Below are 20,962 nucleotides of genomic sequence, written 5' to 3'. Positions count from 1 at the left end.
AGGCATCCTTGGACAAATTAACATTCCCAAGGTCACATAACTCTTTCACTCTACAAAGTCATTCCCATTATTTCATACTACCTCCGATATAAACAAACATTGGCTGAGAAAAAAACTAAACTTTTATATTACAAATAGTATTTGTTTTATAAGTTTCTTGGCGAGCAATTCACTACTCCAGAGGCTAAATGTTCCATAAAAGAAGAACTGCCACAGGGTTAATCTGGATTGACATGCTTTGGGAATCCCATTAAATTGCTTCTTTGTTTGGGAGTCAGTTTAGTTAGTGACACAAAAGAGACTGCTATTGCTTTGGCAAAAAACAAAAAGACAACAAGAACCTATTTGTTTACTGCCATCTTCCTGAATGGCAGTGAGCACTATGTCATCTTAAATAACAGGTTTGTAAATGCAGGCTTTTGAAACTGAAACTCACATCTGTGAAAAATGTCATGGCTGTATATGGTCTCCAAATATTTGTCAGGGCTGAATTTGCTTTTAAATTCTAAACAAACAGACAATTTGTTTCTTTTTGTATTCCTATTTCTGTATCTCCTTAAGTTTTAATTAAATCACCAATTGCCATTTCCAAAAAAAAAAATTAAGCATCATTTATTAAATAAAAGATAAAATACTTTGGAAATTTATTGGATAGAAATACAAAATCAATTTTTTTGGTATGCAGCAACACCAGAAATATACTTTCTTATTCTATACTTGACATATCTTACTAGTCACAAAATCTGGTCTGGGCTTACTGTCAATCGTATTACAAAAACAGGAGATACATTGAATATTTTTTCATAATTTTTTTCTTGTGCCTGCACAAGATTCTGGTATAATTCCCAGACAGAAAATAAACATTTTAGACAAAATAGTGTACAATACACATCCACAATATCTAAAACAATATTCATAATGAAACTTCTTTTAAAATATTCTCTAAACACATGAAAGGTAAAATGGCAAATGCAAATATTCATATGCTTAAGAGAAATTGTAGGAATATTATTTAGGAAACAACCACTAAAGTGCTCATTGACAGTAGCTTTATTTGTGTATTACCTATGTGTAGATAGAAAAAAGTAGTGAAACTTTGGGTGAGTGGAGTCTTGAAGGAACAAGTTTCCACTGTTTATCACATTAGATATATCCAATCATTGCCTTTAATAATTATTTTGAAATGATATAGAAGGAAGAGAAAGTCTTTTGGAAAACGTTATAATTATCCTCAGGATTTTATTGACTATGGTGTAAAATCTACTCAATTTATATACCTTTAACAATTAATGTTTATCAGCAAGCTAACACATGAACAGAAAACCAAACACTGCATGTTCTCACTCATAAGTGGGAGTTGAACAATGAGATCACATGGACACAGGGAGGGGAGCATCACACAGGGCCTATTGGAGGGTGGGGAGCTAGGGGAGGGATAGCATTGGGAAAAATACTTAATGTGGATGACAGGTTGGTGGGTGCAGCAAACCCACCATGTGTATACCTGGCATGTGTATACCTATGTAACAAACTTGCACATTCTGCACGTGTATCCCAGAACTTATAATAATAATAAAAGTGTTTGTTTAAACCTAAAGTTAAGTCATCAGTCTGTTATTATTGCCTCTGAACCTATATCACTACTACTATTGAAACCTTATCATCCACAGACATTTTGAATTGCTATTGACTCCAGAATATTTAGCTGAACCTTGTTTATCTTGTTCAGAAGATTGTTTTATGCAATCAAATGTCACTGGATTTAATCTCTTGTTATTCTTCTGGCATGGTATTTCCCAGGGTGGAGAGAAATATCATTTAGCTATCAGTTTAAGATTGAGATTCAGAATTGGCTATTTGGAGGACTTATTAATCATCGTTTTAAGTCTGTTTCTAGTTTTAGAGAAAACAGAGCAAAGGAAAGGAATGTGTTTAATAATAAAAGTTTTTCATTTCACTAAGAACATTTCAATTGATGAAATTGAATTTTTCCAATAGCTGTACAGCAGTGAAAACATTTTGCTCTGGCGATATTAAAGAAGGAAAGAAAAGAAAAGGAAACAGAAATTAGGAATGGAGAACATGTTTTAATATTAGGTTTGAATTAGGTTACCCTTGAAGATCCAGTTATGTATATACCTAAGAAATGGAAAAGAGGTTTGTGCCCTGACTGGACAAACAATAGAGTAAATAATAGAGTGAATGAAAAGCTGGAACAGAAAAATAGAATATGGCATGATCTATAAGAAAAATTTAAGTTTTGCTCCTAACAAATAGTGCATCCATTGATAGCATTTCTTAATAACATAATTCTTTAATATAGCTTCTAAGACCAAATATTCATATGTAGATTATATGAATCAGCTTTCTAAGAAGACTTCATTTTAGAAAAATTTTCAGATTTGAATGAAGAAAAATTGATTTGAAAGTGATTCAGGGCCAGGCATGGTGGTTCATGCCTGTAATCCCAGCACTTTGGAGGCCAAGGCAGGCAGATTGCTTGACCTCAGGAATTTGACCCCATCTCTACAAAAAAAAAAAATGCAAAAATTAACCGGGTATGTGGCATGCACCTGTAGTCCCAGCTACCTGGGGGCTGAGGTGGGAGAATCACTTGATCCCAGGAGGTGGAGATGGCAGTAAGCCAAGATCATGCCATTGCACTTCAGCCTGGGCAATAGAGTCAGATCCTGTCCAAAAAAAAAAAAAAAAAAAAAAAAGAAAAGAAAAAGAAAGTGATTCAAATACAGAATTTAAGTTTATAGGGAGAAAACTTTTCCAGTGATATTATCAATGCCTCCTCAATCACAATGCTCTCTTTCGTCTCTATGAACATGGAACTTAATATCATACTTACTAAGTGCAAAGCATTTACACTTAAAAAGGAATTCAATAATTACTATCCATAAATAGTAGGTAAAGGTCTATTTCTAAACTACTGGCAGAAGCTGGGAAACAGACTCTTGATTACTATCCCAGGGAGTGAAATGAAGTACCTCAGTATAAAAAGTCAAGTGTGAGGTTCCAGATGCCTCTGGTTTCAGACCAAAAAAAAAAAGAAAGAAAGAAAACCTTGTACCTGGAAGTCAGATGTATCTGGGTTTCATGCTAGCTGGCTCTTTCAGTTTCATGCACTAGCTGTTTAGCCTTGGGCAAGTTACTCACCTTCCCCCAACCTGGGTTTCTCCATCTATAAAATGGAATTCATAATACTTAGCCACAAAGGCTTATTAGCTTTAAATGAAGGGACATATCTGAAAGTTCTGCTGCTTTCCCTGACACAGTAGACAATCAAGAAATGACAAGAGATAGAATAACTTTGCAATGGTGTGCTGCACTGTAAATAGCTTTTCCTGTTGAAATGAAGCATGTTCTATGTGAGAAGAATGTTTTCTCAGAAGATAGGGTATTATTTAACCTGCTGCTTCTGTCAGTTTGGCAAAATTTAAGCTTACAAGTTGTACAGGAATGTCTGTTCATTGCTGATCCGCCTATTGCATATTTTCAAGGCCATTCTGATATGAATTTAAACTAGAAACGCGGACTTGACTGAAATTTCACTTCTGGCTTATTCCAGTCCTCTAGACAGACCCAGTGTTTAGTTTAACATCAGAGAAGAGTTTGGGATATGCCCATATGATAAACCATTGTTTTTGGTTTTCATCTCAGTTTTAAAATATGACATTAACTGAACTTAAATAGCTACTGGCTTTTTCACTTGACCTCTCACTTTTCATGATCATCACATTCACTTTATCCTAAAAATACATGAAGTAGTATATTAGTGTGATTCAAAGTTCCTAGAAAATATTTGTTGAATTCTCCGGCTGGAATAAGAAAAGTTTCTGTGCAAATGTAGCCTGTGTATGTGTATGTGTCTCTGTTAAGGAAATTTGAATTGAAATATAAAATTATCTAGCATTTTCTTTTCCTGGTATTTATGTGACACACAGTTTGGATAGATGCAGAAAACTGATGTCATGCACCTGAATCTGCCCTAGCTAGGAACTGAAAGGAAATAACCTCCTTAAACCTGATAGTACACAGAATGTGGAAAAATCCCTTAATGATCCCATTTTGAACACAGTTTCCTGCCCGACATTTAATTCTGTTTGCAAATGGAATTATTAAGGTTTAAAATATGTAATTTAAGGGAAGTGGAAGAGCTGATTGGTCTGTTGTCTCCCAATGCATTAAAAATATCCTATTTGCAAGGAATCTTGGAGGAGCCTGCAAATTACAAGGCTGGTGAGAACCACTGTTGAAAAATACTGTGCTAGATCTTCATGTGATGTTTAAGACAATTACTGGAGGTAACTACTACCCACATTGCTTTCAGAATCGTTTCTGAAGATCAGCTAAAAATGGTGTTAACTATAAGAGACTCAATCTGTCAAAATGTATTAAAGTGACATACCGTTAATGCTAGTTCAACCTAAAAAAAATCAGCCTGTAATGAAATGCTTTATATAAACTCAGGAAAGCTGGAAAATTCACAGTTCTCTACTAAATTAGCCAGTATTTGAGACCCATGGTGGTGTGCAGTAGAAATGGTAATTGGACTCTCTGCAGTGGCTTAGTAATGTTCCCTTAATACTTACCCAAGGATGTGTTTGCTTTTGTGAATATGTCTAAGGAGCCTAGAAATCACTTTTCTCCAAAAAGGGGAAAGGATTTGGAAGAAGCAGGTGAGGACAAAAAGAAGAGAAATGTATTTTCCTGCTTACTTCCCAAGATTTCTCCCCACCTCATAGAAACATAGACATACACACACACACACACACAATTTGAACTGAGGCATGTCTATAAAGAGCATTTTTTAAGTGATTTTTTAAAAAATGAGAGCAGCAAACACTGAACCCAGTGCCCCTATCCTCACATTAGGAATAGTCAGAACCTGCATCCTTAAGCTTTAAGTCTTTAGTTCAGAAGAAAATGCCGGATTATGTTGACATACAAACGAAGGCCAGAACCAGATGAAAGTGTCTGCAATACTTTATATCCTTCTAAAACTTGATAATGAAGCACCACCAGACTTTACAAGGGTCAAATTGAGGAAAAATAAAAGCTGGCGTGCTCTCCCGATGATTTATTATTTGATCAAATTCACAGCTTTTATCTGATCAACTTATTAGAGCCCGTTGAGAGGCATTTATCATCGAAGAGCTCTTAAATGTTAAGAATGTGATGGAGAATACTTTGTCTTTGTCCCATGTGGAAGTCAGAAATAAAATGGCATCTTCTTCAGGAGCAGAAACTTCATGACCCAAGGGTCTTTGTGTCACAGTTCTCTAATCATAGATGGCTCTATACCTACACAGATGGGATGGATGATCATTCAGAAAATGCTATTTGAAGAGTGATTTAACACCTCAGAATAGCTTTCTGCTACCCATCTTGACTCCATCCTCCCTCCTTCCTGCCTTGAAAGTTCCTCCATTAAGAAGGAACTTGGTTTTTACATATTTGTGATTAAATATAGTGCCTGGGTGAATTTTCTGACCTTCATTGCAAGTACAGACTTGTTTATCAGATTATCTAGCTAACATTTGTGGTTATGATTGGCAACATATAGTTAAATTTCATTAAATAAAGAGAATACATGTGAAATTTGTATCATCATTACCATTTTGACCTCCTTACAACTGTGTTAAAGTATGCCTATTACCTGGCTCTGATTTCTATTTCCATCTTCTCTTCTATTCTTCCTTTCATGTTTCATTCATTGGCTTTCTGACTGTTCCCTGGAAACACCTCACATGTTCCCACACCTGTGCCTTTGCTCATTCTTTTCCCAAGGCCCTCACAAATGTTGCATTCTTGATAATTTGTCCATTGGTAGATGAGATCCCTTGAGACAGCTGTACACAGTAAATATTTTGGCCTCGATGAGCAATTACGAGCCATGAGTGGTTCTTGAATTGTAGTGTGCATAAGAAGTACTGGGAGTGCTTGCCAGTGATGGAGATTGTGTAGCCCCATCTCAAAGATTCTTATTTGATAGTTCTTTGTGGACCCAGAATATGCATTGTTAATATGCATTGTCCACCAGGTAATTCCAATGCAGGTTATTTCACAACCACTTTAAGAAACGCTAAGAATATCTCTCCTTTACTTGTTAAATTTCTGGCAAAAGTCTTACAAGAAAACATTTTTGCAAAAATATTATTTTATCATTAATTTCTGGAAATTCCATTTCAGAAACATTAGAATGCAGGCAGTCTTGTCCCCTACCTTCTGAGCTGGGTTGAAAGTATTTGGATGAAAGATAATTTAATGTGAGTTAATAAAATTGCTATTAATCACTTATTGAGAAAATGCAGGAATCCCAAGAACATGCTATAATCTGCATCACTTTTGTACTGCCTCTGCCAGCTCTGTAGTTAAAGCGTAACAAAACAACTGTTTATAAAAAGGGTAGGTTTAAGATGAAAATAATTCTTTTGCAAAACTCAGGAAACATTATCAGAGCCCGTGGACTGTGCTCTTCCAACTGGAGAATCCTGTATTTGTAATAAATTCCTTTTGCTCTGGATGAGTTCTGCATTTTCAATGAGGTTAACTTGGCAACATTCTAGTTGATTTTAATAAAAATAGCTGCTTTGAGGACAGGGAGCTGAGGTTGCCAAATTTACAGCTGCCTTGCACAATTACTCTTACACCTCCTTCAGGGCTACTTAGAACCAGTAAGCAAATTAAGTGTATCGATTGCAATTTTGTTGGACTAACCCTGCTTTTTTTTTTTTTTTTTTTTTTTTTTTTTTTTTTAAAGGAATAAACTTGATTCCTTTTAGTATGTGTCTGTTCAGAGTGATCTCTTTTCTTTTCAGCCATAACACAAAGACAACATCATGGCTGGATCCACGACTTGCGAAAAAGGCTAAACCTCCAGAAGAGTGCAAAGAAAATGGTAGGTTATGAAGTTTTTATGGCGTTCAGCAATGTGCTTTGAGAATGTTTGTGTTTCTTCAGTGAGAGTCTCACCTGAAGAGGCAGTCATCTAGCTGAAACAATTTTAACGATGTAATGTTTAATGCTCAGAGAAGAGAGAGAATTCACTCGGCATTTCAGCAGGGCCATGTGGTTTTGCTTTTTCTCTCCGAGGAGGCTGTGCTGAATATCACATCTCTGTCATCTCTGTTGGTTCTGTCTGACTCCTGGCCTGACTTTCCACTACCTACTAAGGACTTTTTGTTAGCAATATGTCGCTCTGAGGACTCTGATCTTTTAATTGGGGTCAGATATGATGCATAAGAGAAACAGTTTGTGGCACTATAATATTTGAGTTTGTTTTCAAAGGCATAGCATTCTAGCAATTATTAAGGACTCAGTAATATAAAGAAATGCTTTCCTTGAATCAAGTATTTAAATAAAATAACCAGTTGCCTGAATGTCTTAGATTAGCCTTAGTATTTTCCAGTTCTCAATGTTCTAATATTGACCTGCTTTAAAATAGACTGTTTTCATGCCTGTGAAGAATTTTTTAAAAATAATTTTGAGGACTAGATAAATGTAAACCTTGTTTTTTAAATTCATAAATTATATGAGTGAAGTCTGTTACTGATGATACTTGTAATTTTTTTAAAATATTGAGTTTAAAGGAGCACATATAGTTTAAGATGATCAATAGCATACTCTCTAATGATTTATTATATGACCACATTCACATTCTTTATGTGATTAAATTATTAGAGCTCTGTTCAGAGGTTTCTGTCATTGAGGAGCTCTTAAAGGTGAAGAAAACAGCAGAGAATATTTGAACTTTAAACAAAGTTTTTAAAAAGTTAACTTTTAAAAAAGTGTCTAATTCTAAAATGCCTTTCTTTTCAAGCATAATTCTGACTTTCTCAGATACTATCCACGTGACATTGTGCATTCCTATATTATAAGGTAACTGTTCACAGGCTAGGGACTGAGTTAAATTAAAAATTAGAGATTGTAATTTATATGAACATATATAAATGTACAAATATCCAGTTTTAGTTTATATTTAATTTTGTGTTCATAACCACATCTGTACCTTTCTGTATAATAGTACAACTGTATGCAGTTGAATCCCATACAATTATTGTATGACCTGAACTTGTAAGCATGATTGGATTATATTTCATTGACACTAATGAAACATGTGTTACAAAATGTGATAGTCTGAAAATTAACATAACCTGTTCTAACTGAGAGTTATGATTTACTTATGCCACAGTTGTAAAACCTTAGTAAATCCTAATTAAAGTGAATTTAACAATTTTGCAGTTCTGTGACATATTGAACTTCTCAGCTGTCTTGCACCTTTGAGTTGTGCTTTTTATTATAAAAAGCTACTAAAATCAAATTTTAAAATCCTGAGAGAGATGCAAGCATAACATATTGCATAATTATAACATTTCAACATTGTTTTTCCCACATCTGTGCTTATCAGACTTCACAAGATGGTAGATGCCTACAATATGATGCTGGTGTCCTCTGAACCAAATGTCATTGAGAAACAAGTTCTAGAATTCAGTTTATAGATCGGGATGATTTGTAACTTCGTCAACTGCTGTTTGTTTTCATTTACTACAAAATAAATAATTCACATATTTATATTATTGGACCATTTTTACAGTGGAAACTAACATCTACTTTGTTAGAATGTTATTATTCTGGACACCTATTTTAAGTTTTCTTGCCAAGAAAAGTGCTTTTAGGTAACATTGTTACCTATGTTTTACTTTTCTTTAAATGACATAGATTAGTATTACTTAATAACAACACTAGATGTTAATGGATTGCTATTGAACTTGCCAGCTAAGTCATGATTCTTCATATGTATCACACTTCAGCTCAGAGAAAAGTTAATACAGTAATTTTCTGAATGCAGGAATAGATATAAAATGTGTATTAAAAAATGTAGAGGCTCCAATGATGATATCTTTTTCCAGCAAACATTTGCCGTTCCTCTGCTAGGCAGATAGAGTGAAAGCTAATTACCCTAATCCAAACCAGAACTGAGCCAGCGTGAGGTTGGATTGAGTTTGCACTGTTCTTTGAGTGTTTGGCCACCAGAGTTTTCAACTAACAGCCTAGTGCAGGTTGGCAAACATTTTCTGTCAAGGGCCAGGTAATAAAGACTTTAGGTTTTGCAGGTCATTCAGTTTCTTTGCACTCATTGTACAAAAGCAGCATATGTCAATATATAAAGGTCATGCATGTGTTCTGATAAGGATTTATGTATGGACATCAAAATTTGAGTTTTGGATACTTTCTTTGTACTTTCTTATTCTTTTTCTTTCTTTTTTTATTTTTTTTAACCAGAGGAAGCAGCTTTTATTGATGGGTTGTCTCCTGAAACCAGAAAGACTATGTACTGTATTCCAGTTACCCCCATGCCTCCAGGACCGCATATTGTTCCACTTGGGGGGAGGATAAAAATTGCCTCTTGATTTTCCAAAGACCAGTCTTTCACTTCCCTGTGCAGCCTTAGAAACCCAGTAGCAATACTGCTTGGTGTGTTGGCTTTTTTCCCCCCCTCCTCCTGCTGCAGCTACTTAGTGACAACTAGAGGTAGAGGGTGTCCCAGGAAGCAGTTAGATGAGTTAAGTGTGATACACAGGAAAACAGGACCAAAGCCTATCAAAAGTCCCTCTGCCCTGCCTCAGTGGCTTGGTCCTTCATTGGTTACATTTCTCTTTGTGCTGGAATACCCCCTTCTGAATCAGATCAGGGATTTCCACTGCCAGCCGTGGACCCAGCCCCAGAGCCATGGGATGGGCTAGTTCAAATTTGGGTATGTTCCTGGCCCACAAAGATTTGAAATGATCCATCAGGCATATTTTGCCACCTCTGTACATCTTTGCTGTCTTTCCATCCAGCTCGGGGACTGCAATTTCTGGGGCAGTAGTAAGATATGTGAGAAGAATTTCAAACTCGTTGTCAAAATCACATTTCAGGAGGTCATGGATATACCAACACTTTCCAAACCACCGAGTCGCTACCTTGTTGGACTCCAGTTGGAACCATCATTGTTGGCGTTCTTGTTGTTCTCCACATACCAGATAAGGGACTGATACTCCTTCTTCAGTCGCTGCACCCACAACTCCCAATCTTGGGGTCCTGCATTAGTCTTCAGTGCCGGAATCTCAGACAGAACACGTCAGGTGGCCTCGTCTGCCATCTTGGGCCAGGGCGAGTTTTATATATTCACATAACAAAATATTATTCTTCTTTTGATTTTTCCTCAACTATTCGAAAATGTGTAAACTATTCTTAGCCCATGGGCCACACAAAAATCGGGGCGGGCTGAATTTTGATCCACAGGACAAACCGTAATCTACCATGTTTGTGTGGGACTCTACTCTTGGCAGGTCTTGAACACCAATATTTTTAAATATTTTTTTTCTCAGGATTGCCAGTCTCCCAAAAATCTGAGGTGTTTTTCAGGGGATTTAGCGTAACTCTTTTGCTTCTAGATCCTACAGCTCCAGAACTGACAAATGTCAGGAGATAACTGACTGACTGTTTGAAATCTCTCACATCTATATTTGTCACTCCAGTGCCTCAAGAGTCCTCACTTTTCTGGTTTCTTTAATGTCCAGCAGCGGCATTTTCCCCAGGCCGAGTCTATACTGTTCTAAGAGCCCAGATTCAACAAAAAGCAGCTGCAAATTCTTCCTTCACCTCTCCAGGGTTCCCTTTTGAGAATCATGTTGCTTCAGCTAGTTTCTGATTTCTTTCAGCTGCTTATTTTTTTACATTTTATCTAGACTTTCTGTTTTCTCATGTCTAATAAGCTACTCACTCCATCCTATCTGGTAGCAGAAATTTTAGTGCAGTAATTTTAAAATTGTACATTTTGGATGTTACTGGGCTGGATGTCATAAAATCTTTACTGTTATCCTAATTTACATTTTAATAACTGAAGATTATATATTATTTTGTCATATATGTGTGTTCAGTATGTATGAATGTATAGAGATATGTAGTGTATGTAGATATGTATCTGGAAATGTTTGCATCTTCAGATCTGTTTACATAAATGAGTAAAGTTAATTCCTAGTCCAATTAATATAAGAGGAATAAAAGTAAAAGAGAGATGAGAGGGGATGCTAACTAGACTAGAGAAAAAACTAACAAAAGTGTTCTCATTGGTATTAAGGAGAAACAGGACATGGATGGCTCAGAACAAATATATATTAAACAAGCACTTAGTCTGCTGACAGTAAAGCAATCATTTTGCCTTTTTACTTAAAGGATAATACTGCTACTAAATGTGAAAACATACTTCCTTCTCTCACAATAGGGTTGGAAATACTGAAGTCATTATGTTCTGTGCATTTGTCATAGCTCTGTACACTTTTGGAGTTTTAGCAGCAGTCTACATGGCAGAAAAAACGTCTCCACCTACTACTGGATTCTAATATTAGTATTTGGGGGAGTGCTGTTTAGCAAGCCAATATAGTCTTTTTCAAAATGCCACAGAAATAGCAGTTAACCACTGAATAACTTGGATGCAAGATTGGTTAAAGTGTGTGTAAAACCCCATCATATTTCTGCCCTCAGAGTCAGTAATATGGTATCCTTCTGAGACATTTTCAATCACAAGCATTTCTGTGCTGACATCCCATGACCGTTGCTGGGTTAGAATCCATTTCAAAAGTGAAGTAAGCCTTGTAGGACCACCCACTAGGATCACACTATAATGTGCAGGAGAAGAAATTGTTTAAGATTTGGAGTCAGGAAAAACTGTTCCAAACCCAAATCTGTGGGTTCTTGGGCAAGGTACTTAATCTCTGGGAGCCTAGATTTTCTTACCTGTAAAATGGGAGTTCTACTTCTTTCATGCAGATTTACCTTCACATGTTGGAAGCACCATGATTGTAGTGCCATCAATTCTAAATAACTGATCATTTTCTTTCCTTCAGATAATACTCTGAGCCAGCAAATGAGCCTTACAGAAGATAACTGGGAAAAAATTCTGAATAGTTATCCTACCTTAACAGCTTTGAATTACTGTAGAATGTCCTGGCAAAATGGAAATGAACAAATCCATATAGGCTAAAATTATCCATCTAGGTAATTCCAACCTGATAGTAATACACTGGGTGCCTTCCCCCCTTCAACCTGTTAAGCTGTCTCTAAATGTTCATGAAGTTATAATTACATCTGCATGAACTGGGTGACTTTGTTTCTATATTCAATACGTATGAATTTTAAGTGAGTTTTCTTATGTTACTACAGGAAAAAAAAATTACATAATCTTAACACATTTACCTGCATGAGTAGTGCATTTCAATTGGAATTAACTAATGCTTTGAACTAATTAATTAATCTGTCTTTTTAAAAAAGTGTCCACAATGTGCATGAACAAAGACAGCATATGCCATGCTTTATAATACTTATTAAACAGGATGTTTTTCAGCAGAAGGAAGTTGCCTTTCTAAAATAGTAGAAAACACTAATTAGTTTCAATTCATTTCTTAAATGAGTTTTATAAAACTGACACACTGATTAAAACGTTCATACTTTTATGTTCATATTTCAGATTCTGTTTCTAAATTACATTGTTTATCTTCCCTTAAATAGGGGCTTTGGCCTTTCTCATTAAATTTGTTTTGATAATTAGTGATCCTAATTTCTCAAGAAAATTAAGTATGACCAAATTAATTTTACCTTTCAGTATTTATCTTTCTAATCTGATAAACCTGCTAAGATTATGTTCACAAAGCACCTTGGAATCTTTCCTCAAGGAAGAACTCATAAAAAGATTCTAACAGTATTAACTATTCAAGTACTAAAAGTTCAAAACTGTAAAAACTATTTATATGCAAATATTGAACACCTATCTTGAAATATAATAAATTAACTTGAATGTGATTTTGTTTTTGTACTGATATTTTATATGTTTGTAAAAAACGAAGAAATTTCAAATATCCTAATAGAAGCAATTCTTTTGTAGCTGACTGGTATTAGTCGTGATGTGCTTTAGCAACGTTTTGAGGTATGCTTCATCCAATAATATAGTGCCCTTTCCAGTCTTTTCGGGTCAGAAGTACTCAGAAATACCAACATTTTAGGACTATGAATCTTTTGTGCAGGAAATAGTACAATGTATCGAAAATAAATCAGGTAGGATGGATATTCCACTGTTGTGCACCAGTACCAAATTTTGGGTTGTGGCTGGTATCTGTTCTCGTTGGCCCCGGAATCTGTTATTGATTGGTTTATGTCCAGACCATAAAAGTTATTAAGTATTTTGAATATCCTTCCTGCACCAATGATTTATGTATTTTCCCCTTCTACCTGTTAATATTTCATGTGACTATAAAGTAGTGCCTAGGTAAGGATTACAAAATTCTGTCCTACTTTGTTTCTTAATTGCTCAAGTTACTCGCATGTAGAGCAATGAATTATATCTTGTCGTTACTCCTCAATGCATACAACTTTTAAAATAATGACATCATCAAATCTGGTTTGCACAGTAGCAGAATGATTTCAAAATTTTTCAAATATGACTTTTTAAAACCGTTTTAAATTTCGAAATAATTATAAATTCCCAGGAAGTTACTAAGGAATTTACAGGAAGGTCTTAGACGCCCCTCACTAGCCTCCCCCAATGTTAACTTATATAAATACAGTACAATATCAAAACCAGAAAATTGGTAGTGGTACAATCTACAGAGCTTACTTCACGTTTTGCCAGGTACTTGTCTGTGTGTGTGTGTGTGTGTGTGTGTGTGTGTGTGTTTGTATGTGTGTGTAGTTCCATGTGATGATATCACATGTGTAGTTATACATAAATATGACCGCAATTGAAATTCAGAACCATTTCATCACCACAGGGCTCCCTTATGCTACCCCTTCATAGCCATGCTTATCTCCTCCCCTTAACCAATCCCTAACCCTTGACAGCTACTGATCTGTTCTTCATTTCAGTAACTTTGTTTCAAAAATATTCTACAAATGGAATCATAATGTGTGTAAACTTTTGAGATTGACTTTTCCACTTAAAATAATTCTATTGGAATACATTCTAGTGTGTGTATCAATAGTTTGCTACTTTTTATTGCAGTACACTATGCCAGTAGGCTATGACATGGATATACCACAGTCTGTTTTAGGGTACCCATTGAAAGACTTGTGGGTTTATCCAGTTTTTGGCTAATATGAATGAATAAAGCTGCTATGAACGTTTGCATACAGATTTTTGTGTGAACATAGGTTTTCACTTCTCTAAGTACCCAAGAGTGCAGTTGCTGGATTATATACTAAGTGCATTTCAGTTTTAGGACAAAGTGCCAAACTGTTTTCTAGAATGGGTATGCTCTTTTACATTCCTACCAGCAGTGAACAAGTGATCCAATTTCTCTGCATCCTTGCCAGCATTTGAGGTTATGAGTATTTTTTAAATTTTAGCCATTCTGACAGGTGTATAGTGATACTGCTTTTTTGTTTTAATTTGCATTTCCCTAATTGCTAATGATATTGCACATCTTTTTATATGATTATTTGTCATATCTATATCCTAATTAGTGGCAAATCTGATCATGTCTTTTGCCAGTTGTTTGCTTTTTAAACTCAGTTTTGAAAGTTCTTTATGTATACAAGTTCCTTTACATATCTTTACAGATGTGTTGCTTATGAACATTTTCTCCAAGTCTGCAATTTGTCTTTCTATCCCCTTAACAGGATCTTTTATGGATAAATATTTTTAACCTTGATAAATCCAGATGATCATTTTTCCTTTTATGAATCAGACTTTTGGTAGTAAGTCTTAGAACTCTTCAATCTAGCCCCAGGTCCAAAATTATTTTTCATACTTTTTCTAAATATTGTATAGTTTTACTTTTTATGTTTAAGTCAGTGGTGTACTTTGAGTTAATTTTTGTTTAATGTGTAAGAGTTAGGGTAAGGTTCTCTCTCTATTTTTTTTTTCCTATGGATGTCCAACTGTTCCAGCACCATTTGATGAAAAGGCTATTCTTCTTCCATGGAATTGTGTGTGCACCTTTGTCATAAACTGTTGGATTCTCTTCATCTATGGGTTTATTCCTTCACTTGTACTACACTGTCTTGATTCTTGCAGCTATATAGTAAACCTTAATATTGAGGTAGAGTGATTGATATGGTTTGGCTCTGTGTCCCCACCCAAATCTCACCTTGAGTTGCAATACCCATGTGTCGAGGCAGGGACCTGTAATCCCCATGTGTCAAGAGAGGGAAGTGATTGTATTATGGGGCAGTTTGCCCCATGCTGTTCTCATGATAGTGAGTGAATTCTCACAAGATCTAATGGTTTTATAAATGGTAGTTTTTCCTGCACTCACACACACCCTCTCTCTCACCTGTCACCATGTAAGATATGCCTCCTTCCCCTTCTGCCATGAATATAAGTTTCCTGAGGCCTTCTCAGCCATGTAGAACTGTGAGTCAATTAAACTGCTTTTCTTTATGAATTACTCAGTCTCAGAAAGTTCTTTATAGCAGCGTGGGAACAGATTAATATAGTGATATTTCCTACTTTACTCTTATCAAAATTGTCTTAGATATTTTAGGTCTTTTGCCTTTTTATATAAATTTTATAATAAGCTTTTCTAGAACTACAAAAATCTTGTTGGGATTCTGATAGGAATTGTATTAAACCTCCAGATTAAGTTGACAATAATATATATCTTTACTGTGTTGAGTATTCCAATCCATGAACATGATAAGCCCTTCCATTTATTTAAGCCTTCTTTGAGTTCTTTCATCAGCATTTTGTAATTTCAGCAAAAGTATATTGCACGTTTTGTTTAGTGTATACCTAAGCGTTCCATTTTCTTTGAACAATGTAAATGGGTATTGTGTTTTTAATTTCAGTCTCTGTATGTTTGTTGTTAGAATATATACATGAGATTGATTTTCATGTGTTGGTCATAGATCTCAAGTACTTGCTGAAATCATTTATTTGTAGGAACTTTTTTGGTAGATTTCTTGTAATTTCTGCATCTACACTATTTTCAATTGATCTAATCATAAGATATTTCTTGTTTAAACTGTTGACATGGTAGGTTACATTGAGTGATCTTTACATATTAAATAAACCTTGCATACCTGGGATAAGTCCAACTTGGACATGGTGAATAATTATTTTTATATACTGTTTTATTTAACTTGATAATATTTTATTGAGGATTTTTGTGTCTGTGTTCATGAGAAATACTGGTCTGTAATTTTTTTTGTACTGTCTTTATTGGGTTTCAGTATCATAGTAATACAAGCCACATAAAATGAGTAGGTAAGCATTCCTTCCTCTTCTATTTTCTGGAAAAGATTGTGTAAAATTGGTGTCAATTTTTTCTTTAAATATCTGGTAAAATTCTCCAGTAAAACAACTGTCCTGGAGATTTTTTTCAAGAGGATTTTAATTACAAATTCAATTGCTTTAATGGTTATGGGATTATTCAGGTTATGCATTTCATCTTGTTAGTTTTGGTAGTTTGTAGTTTTATAGGAATTGGTTCGTTGCTTCCAAGTTGGTGAAATAGAAACAATTTCAAGTTTTTGAATTTTTTGGATAAACTTTGTGGATCTGTCCTTAATTTCATTGTTCTGTCCTGTTATATCCACTCTGTTACTGACCCACCCAGCAAGATTTTAATTCCTATTATTTTATTTTTCCATTCTCTAATTTCTATTTAGTGCTTTATTATAACTTCCATTTCTTTACTGAGACTTTTTGTTTCAAGAGAATTCATAATTGCTTGTTAAAGCAATTTTATGATGGCTGCTTTAAAATCCTTGTCAGACAAATTTGACATTTCATTTTTCTTGGTTATCAGAATTAGTTTATTGTCTTTTCTCATCCAACTTGTTTGTCCTTGTTCATGGTTTATATTTATGTTTATCCTGGACATTCTTTATACAGACCATTTTTAAATGGATTTAAAATAAAATCTATCATTTTACCCAAGAATGTCTGTGTTTTGGTTTGTTATGTAGGTTCTGGCCTGTTTCGTAGGCTGTAGTTCCAAATGCATTTAGTTTGCACAGCTCTTCAATGCTATTTTGGTCTGCTTAGTTCTCCTGACTTTGGAGCTCCTCATATATTCCTGCTGGTGCCACTTGCAAATTACAGAAAGCACTTCTCTAGGTCACCTATTGTGACTAGTAGGGATGTTAGACACTGGATCTGTAGGATGGAAAGTGTTTTCTCTGGCCTGTTATCTCTGCCCACATGATATAGGCAGGTATGGGGAAGAGGATGGGTCACCCATACCGGATTTTGCTACCAATTGATAACAAATGTTGCCTTCAGACAAAAAAGAGCAAACATTATTTTGTGTTTTGATACCAAAACTATGTAAAGAACCCAAACAGATTTAGAACCATAATTCCAAAGGTACTACTTCAAATCAGCAATGCAAAATCAATGTGAAATTGTATTGATTGTGTTTGTCCCTGAACTTCTTACTACTAAGCTGTAATTTTTGGAGATTATATTATTTTCCATATTTAACCAGGTTTGATGTCAGGGATTCACTGACCTCACCAGTGCAGGTGCTTCCAGCTGCCGCTATGGATGCAAGATGTGTTACCCTTTCTGGGATCTCCTGATGCCACCACTTACGGGTTAAAGGGACCTACTACTGCTGCTAGGTATGGGTCAGGAAAAAGACTGCCCCATGTCCCAGTTACTCTCCCCCTTTCCTTGCCCTCAGCCAGAGAAAGTAGGCTTTTCTCTTTTGTTTGCTTGCTTTTGTTGTTTGTTGACACCTGTTGTCCATTCTAGGCTGAAGGTCTTCTTAGTGTGCTATCTGAGATATATGGGAGAGAAAAGAAAGTCCTACACATTTGCTGTGGCATCATTTCCTAATTCCTGCCTTCTTCTTTCCATCTTTCAGGGTCTTTTGTGAATGTCTGTTAAATTGTTTCCAGGATATTTAGCTGTATTTGGAGAGGAGGAAATGGGGAAAATTGGATCTACACCATCTTGTTTGGAACTAGATGTCTAAATATGACCTCTGGTGCCAATTGATAACAGTACTTTAAAACTTGAAAATGTTCTCACATAACATTCTCTCTGTTGAATCTACTCTGTGATGTAGGTAGAGATTTTGAACTCCCATTTTTCAGATAATTATGTTATAGTCCAAAGGATTTAGGGGCCTGATCTAATAAATGTAAATAGAAAATGAGACTTAGATCCAAGTCATCTGAGTTTAAAATGGATATCAGTGTTATGTCCACCATTTAATACCACAAGATGCCTAAACTAGAGACATTCAGGCCTAAAAACGTGTTAAGGGAAACTAGATTAAATATTTTTCCGTTAGATGAGTTCATGTTCTTAGCAGGGGCATGGATGATGCTGGAAACCATCACTCTCAGCAAACTAACACAAGAACAAAAAACCAAATACCACATGTTCTCACTCATAAGGGGAAGCTGAACTATGAGAACACATGGACACAGCGGGGGAACATCACACACCAGGGCCCATTGGGGAGTAGGGTGCTAGGGGAGGGATGGCATTAGGAGAAATACCTAATGTAGATGATGGGTTGATGGGTGCAGCAAACCACCATGGCACATGTATACCTATGTAACAAACCTGCATGTTCTGCACATGTACCCCAGAACTTAAAGTATAATAAAAAATAAAATAAAATTTCCTTTAAAACTTTGCATTTAAAACCTATAAGAAGGGAAAATTTTTTCAAATATTCTCAGTGTTTTCCCTAGGACATCTTATCAGTAAATAGACTAATCAGTATAATTTTATAATTATTTTAATTGTCATATAATTTACATTCTTGATATGGTTTGGCTGTGTCCCCACCCAAATCTCATCTTGAATTGTAGTAATCCCCATGTGTCAAGGGTGGGACCAGGTGGAAATAATTAAATCATGGGGGCGGTTTCCCCCATATTGTTCTTGTGGTAGTGAGTAAGTCTCACGAGATCTGATGGTTTTATAAATGGGAGTTCCTCTGCATGAGCTCACTTGCCTGCTGCCATGTAAGATACCCCTTTGCTCTTCCTTCATCTTCTGCCATGATTGTGAGGCCTCCCCAGCCATGTAGAACTGTGAGTCAATTAAACTTCTCTCCTTTATAAATTACCCAGTCTCGGGTCTGTCTTTATTAGCAGTGTGAGAACAGACTAATATAATTCTTAAACTTACAGGGTAAATTTAGCTCTCTGAAAGATATTATAAAATAAGTATTATATTCTGTGTTCTTACAACATTTTTAAAAAGAATTAGCTTCTTTTGTTTTCTATGCCTTCACAATTTTTAAAAATAGATGCTCACTATAGTCCACATAATGTTGGAACAATCTCTGTAAGAGCTAAATGTGAGTCTCTGTCAATCACACTGCCAGGCATGGCATTAAGCTTCCCTCAGTGGTTAGGTTTGCTCAACAATGCAGAAAGCAAAACAGAAAGGTGAAGCACTGATCTGAATATTATAGACAAGTTTTCTCAGAAATGGGAGAAACAGATCCAGATCATCAACCCAAAGCCAAGTAATTGAACATTAACTACGGCTTTTAGTTGGAAAAAAGAAGAGGGGTTTAATTTCAGTTGCTGAAGTGAGACGATCTGATTTCCCTCTCAGTACATGTAATTTTAAGGTTTCCTAAATGCTATGCATCATAAAACAGTGCATTCCAAGACTGATGATGATTTTTAAAACATTTTTTTTTACTAGTGAGAATAAAAAATAGCACTTATGATACAATTCCATGCATAATTGTGACCTAACCACCAAGCATCTCAAAGTGTCTGGAATAATATCGATTCAGTGATGCCAGTCACACAGCTATCCATGTTACTGTTAAAGACCCATATCTACCAGGAATTATCTTTCCAGTAGCTTAAGATTTTATGTCCTGTCTGTGGGAACTCCTTGAGCATAAAAATGTTGCCCTCAGACAAAAAAGAGCGAACATTATTTTGTGTTTTGATACCAAAACTATGTAAAGAACCCAAATAGATTTAGAACCACAGTTCCCAAGGTACTACTTCAAATCAGCAATGCAAAGTCAATCTGAAATTGTATTGATTGTGTTTGTCCCTGAACTTCTTACTACTAAGTTGTAATTCTTGGAGATTATATTATTTTCCATATTTGGCCAATAAAATTAGCCCTTGACATTTTTTACTGGTTTCCCAGTATTTGTTTTGATTAAGAAATATTTTAATTTCTCCCACAGTATCTTTTCAGGTTATCCTAATTTATATTCTTTCTTTGCCTTCACATTGGTTTAACTAACGTAAACTTTTCCTTTGAGGCTGATTTACTCCCACTCCCACCCCAGTGGTTTAAGGCTACAAAAAAGAGTGGCTTTTTCCTTCCAATTCTAGTACTTAGTTCTTACATGATATCGTAAGTCATTTTACTCATTTTAATGCAATTTATCTGCAAACAAAGTAAGTGGATCTGGTTGTCCATATGACAAACACTCGTTGGATAACCTCTCTGTTTGTAGAATTAAACTATTTGCCATGAAACATGCAAATAAACACAACTTCTGAACCTAGTTTTCAAGGAGCAGTATAGTGGGGAGATAGTATACTAAGCTCCTCAAAAATAAAGAGGAGAGTTTACCACTGGTGCGAGGAGTCATCCACCAAACAAGAATGAAATGAAAAACCACTGACTATGAACCCAGGAGTGTTCCGAGAAGGCTTGGGGAAAGAGAGGAAATTTGAGCAGAATGTTAAAGATGGGTTGGATTTAGAGTCATTCCTAAATGTTCAAGTTCTACTAGATTGCTTCGTTTGGTGACCTTCTCTTTTCTCCTCAACCCTTGTCCCTATGTTATTGTTCCCAATCCTGTGGCTTGACTTCCCATCTAGATGTTGATGACTCTCTTTTTCCTTCCAACTCTGATTAATTCTGTCTGCTATTATGAATACATTTAAGTGTTATATCCATTTCTCATTATTCTATTAAGCTTTATTTCTGTGATGTTATTATTTCTAGGTAATTTCAGTTCAC

At 35.5% G+C, this 20,962-nt stretch overlaps 1 protein-coding gene and 1 pseudogene across 10 annotated transcripts in view; one reads left to right on the top strand and one right to left on the bottom strand.

Annotated features, from left to right (window-relative positions):
- LOC101024293 (membrane-associated guanylate kinase, WW and PDZ domain-containing protein 2) overlaps window positions 1–20,962 on the top strand; it is a 1,445,327-nt gene that overhangs the window by 983,755 nt on the left and 440,610 nt on the right. For all 10 annotated transcript variants that reach the window (XM_031665959.1, XM_031665957.1, XM_031665955.1 and 7 more), the window contains one exon: window positions 6,831–6,910. In XM_031665959.1, coding sequence (XP_031521819.1) covers window positions 6,831–6,910 — 80 coding nt within the window. The remainder of the gene's footprint in view (window positions 1–6,830; window positions 6,911–20,962) is intronic.
- On the bottom strand, window positions 9,651–10,153 carry LOC116274672 (annotated as a pseudogene).

This window comes from Papio anubis, chromosome 4, assembly GCF_008728515.1.
Source record: "Papio anubis isolate 15944 chromosome 4, Panubis1.0, whole genome shotgun sequence".
Taxonomy (NCBI): domain Eukaryota; kingdom Metazoa; phylum Chordata; class Mammalia; order Primates; family Cercopithecidae; genus Papio; species Papio anubis.
Note: the sequence above shows the minus strand (reverse complement) of the source record. Positions and strands in the feature narration are given on the sequence as shown.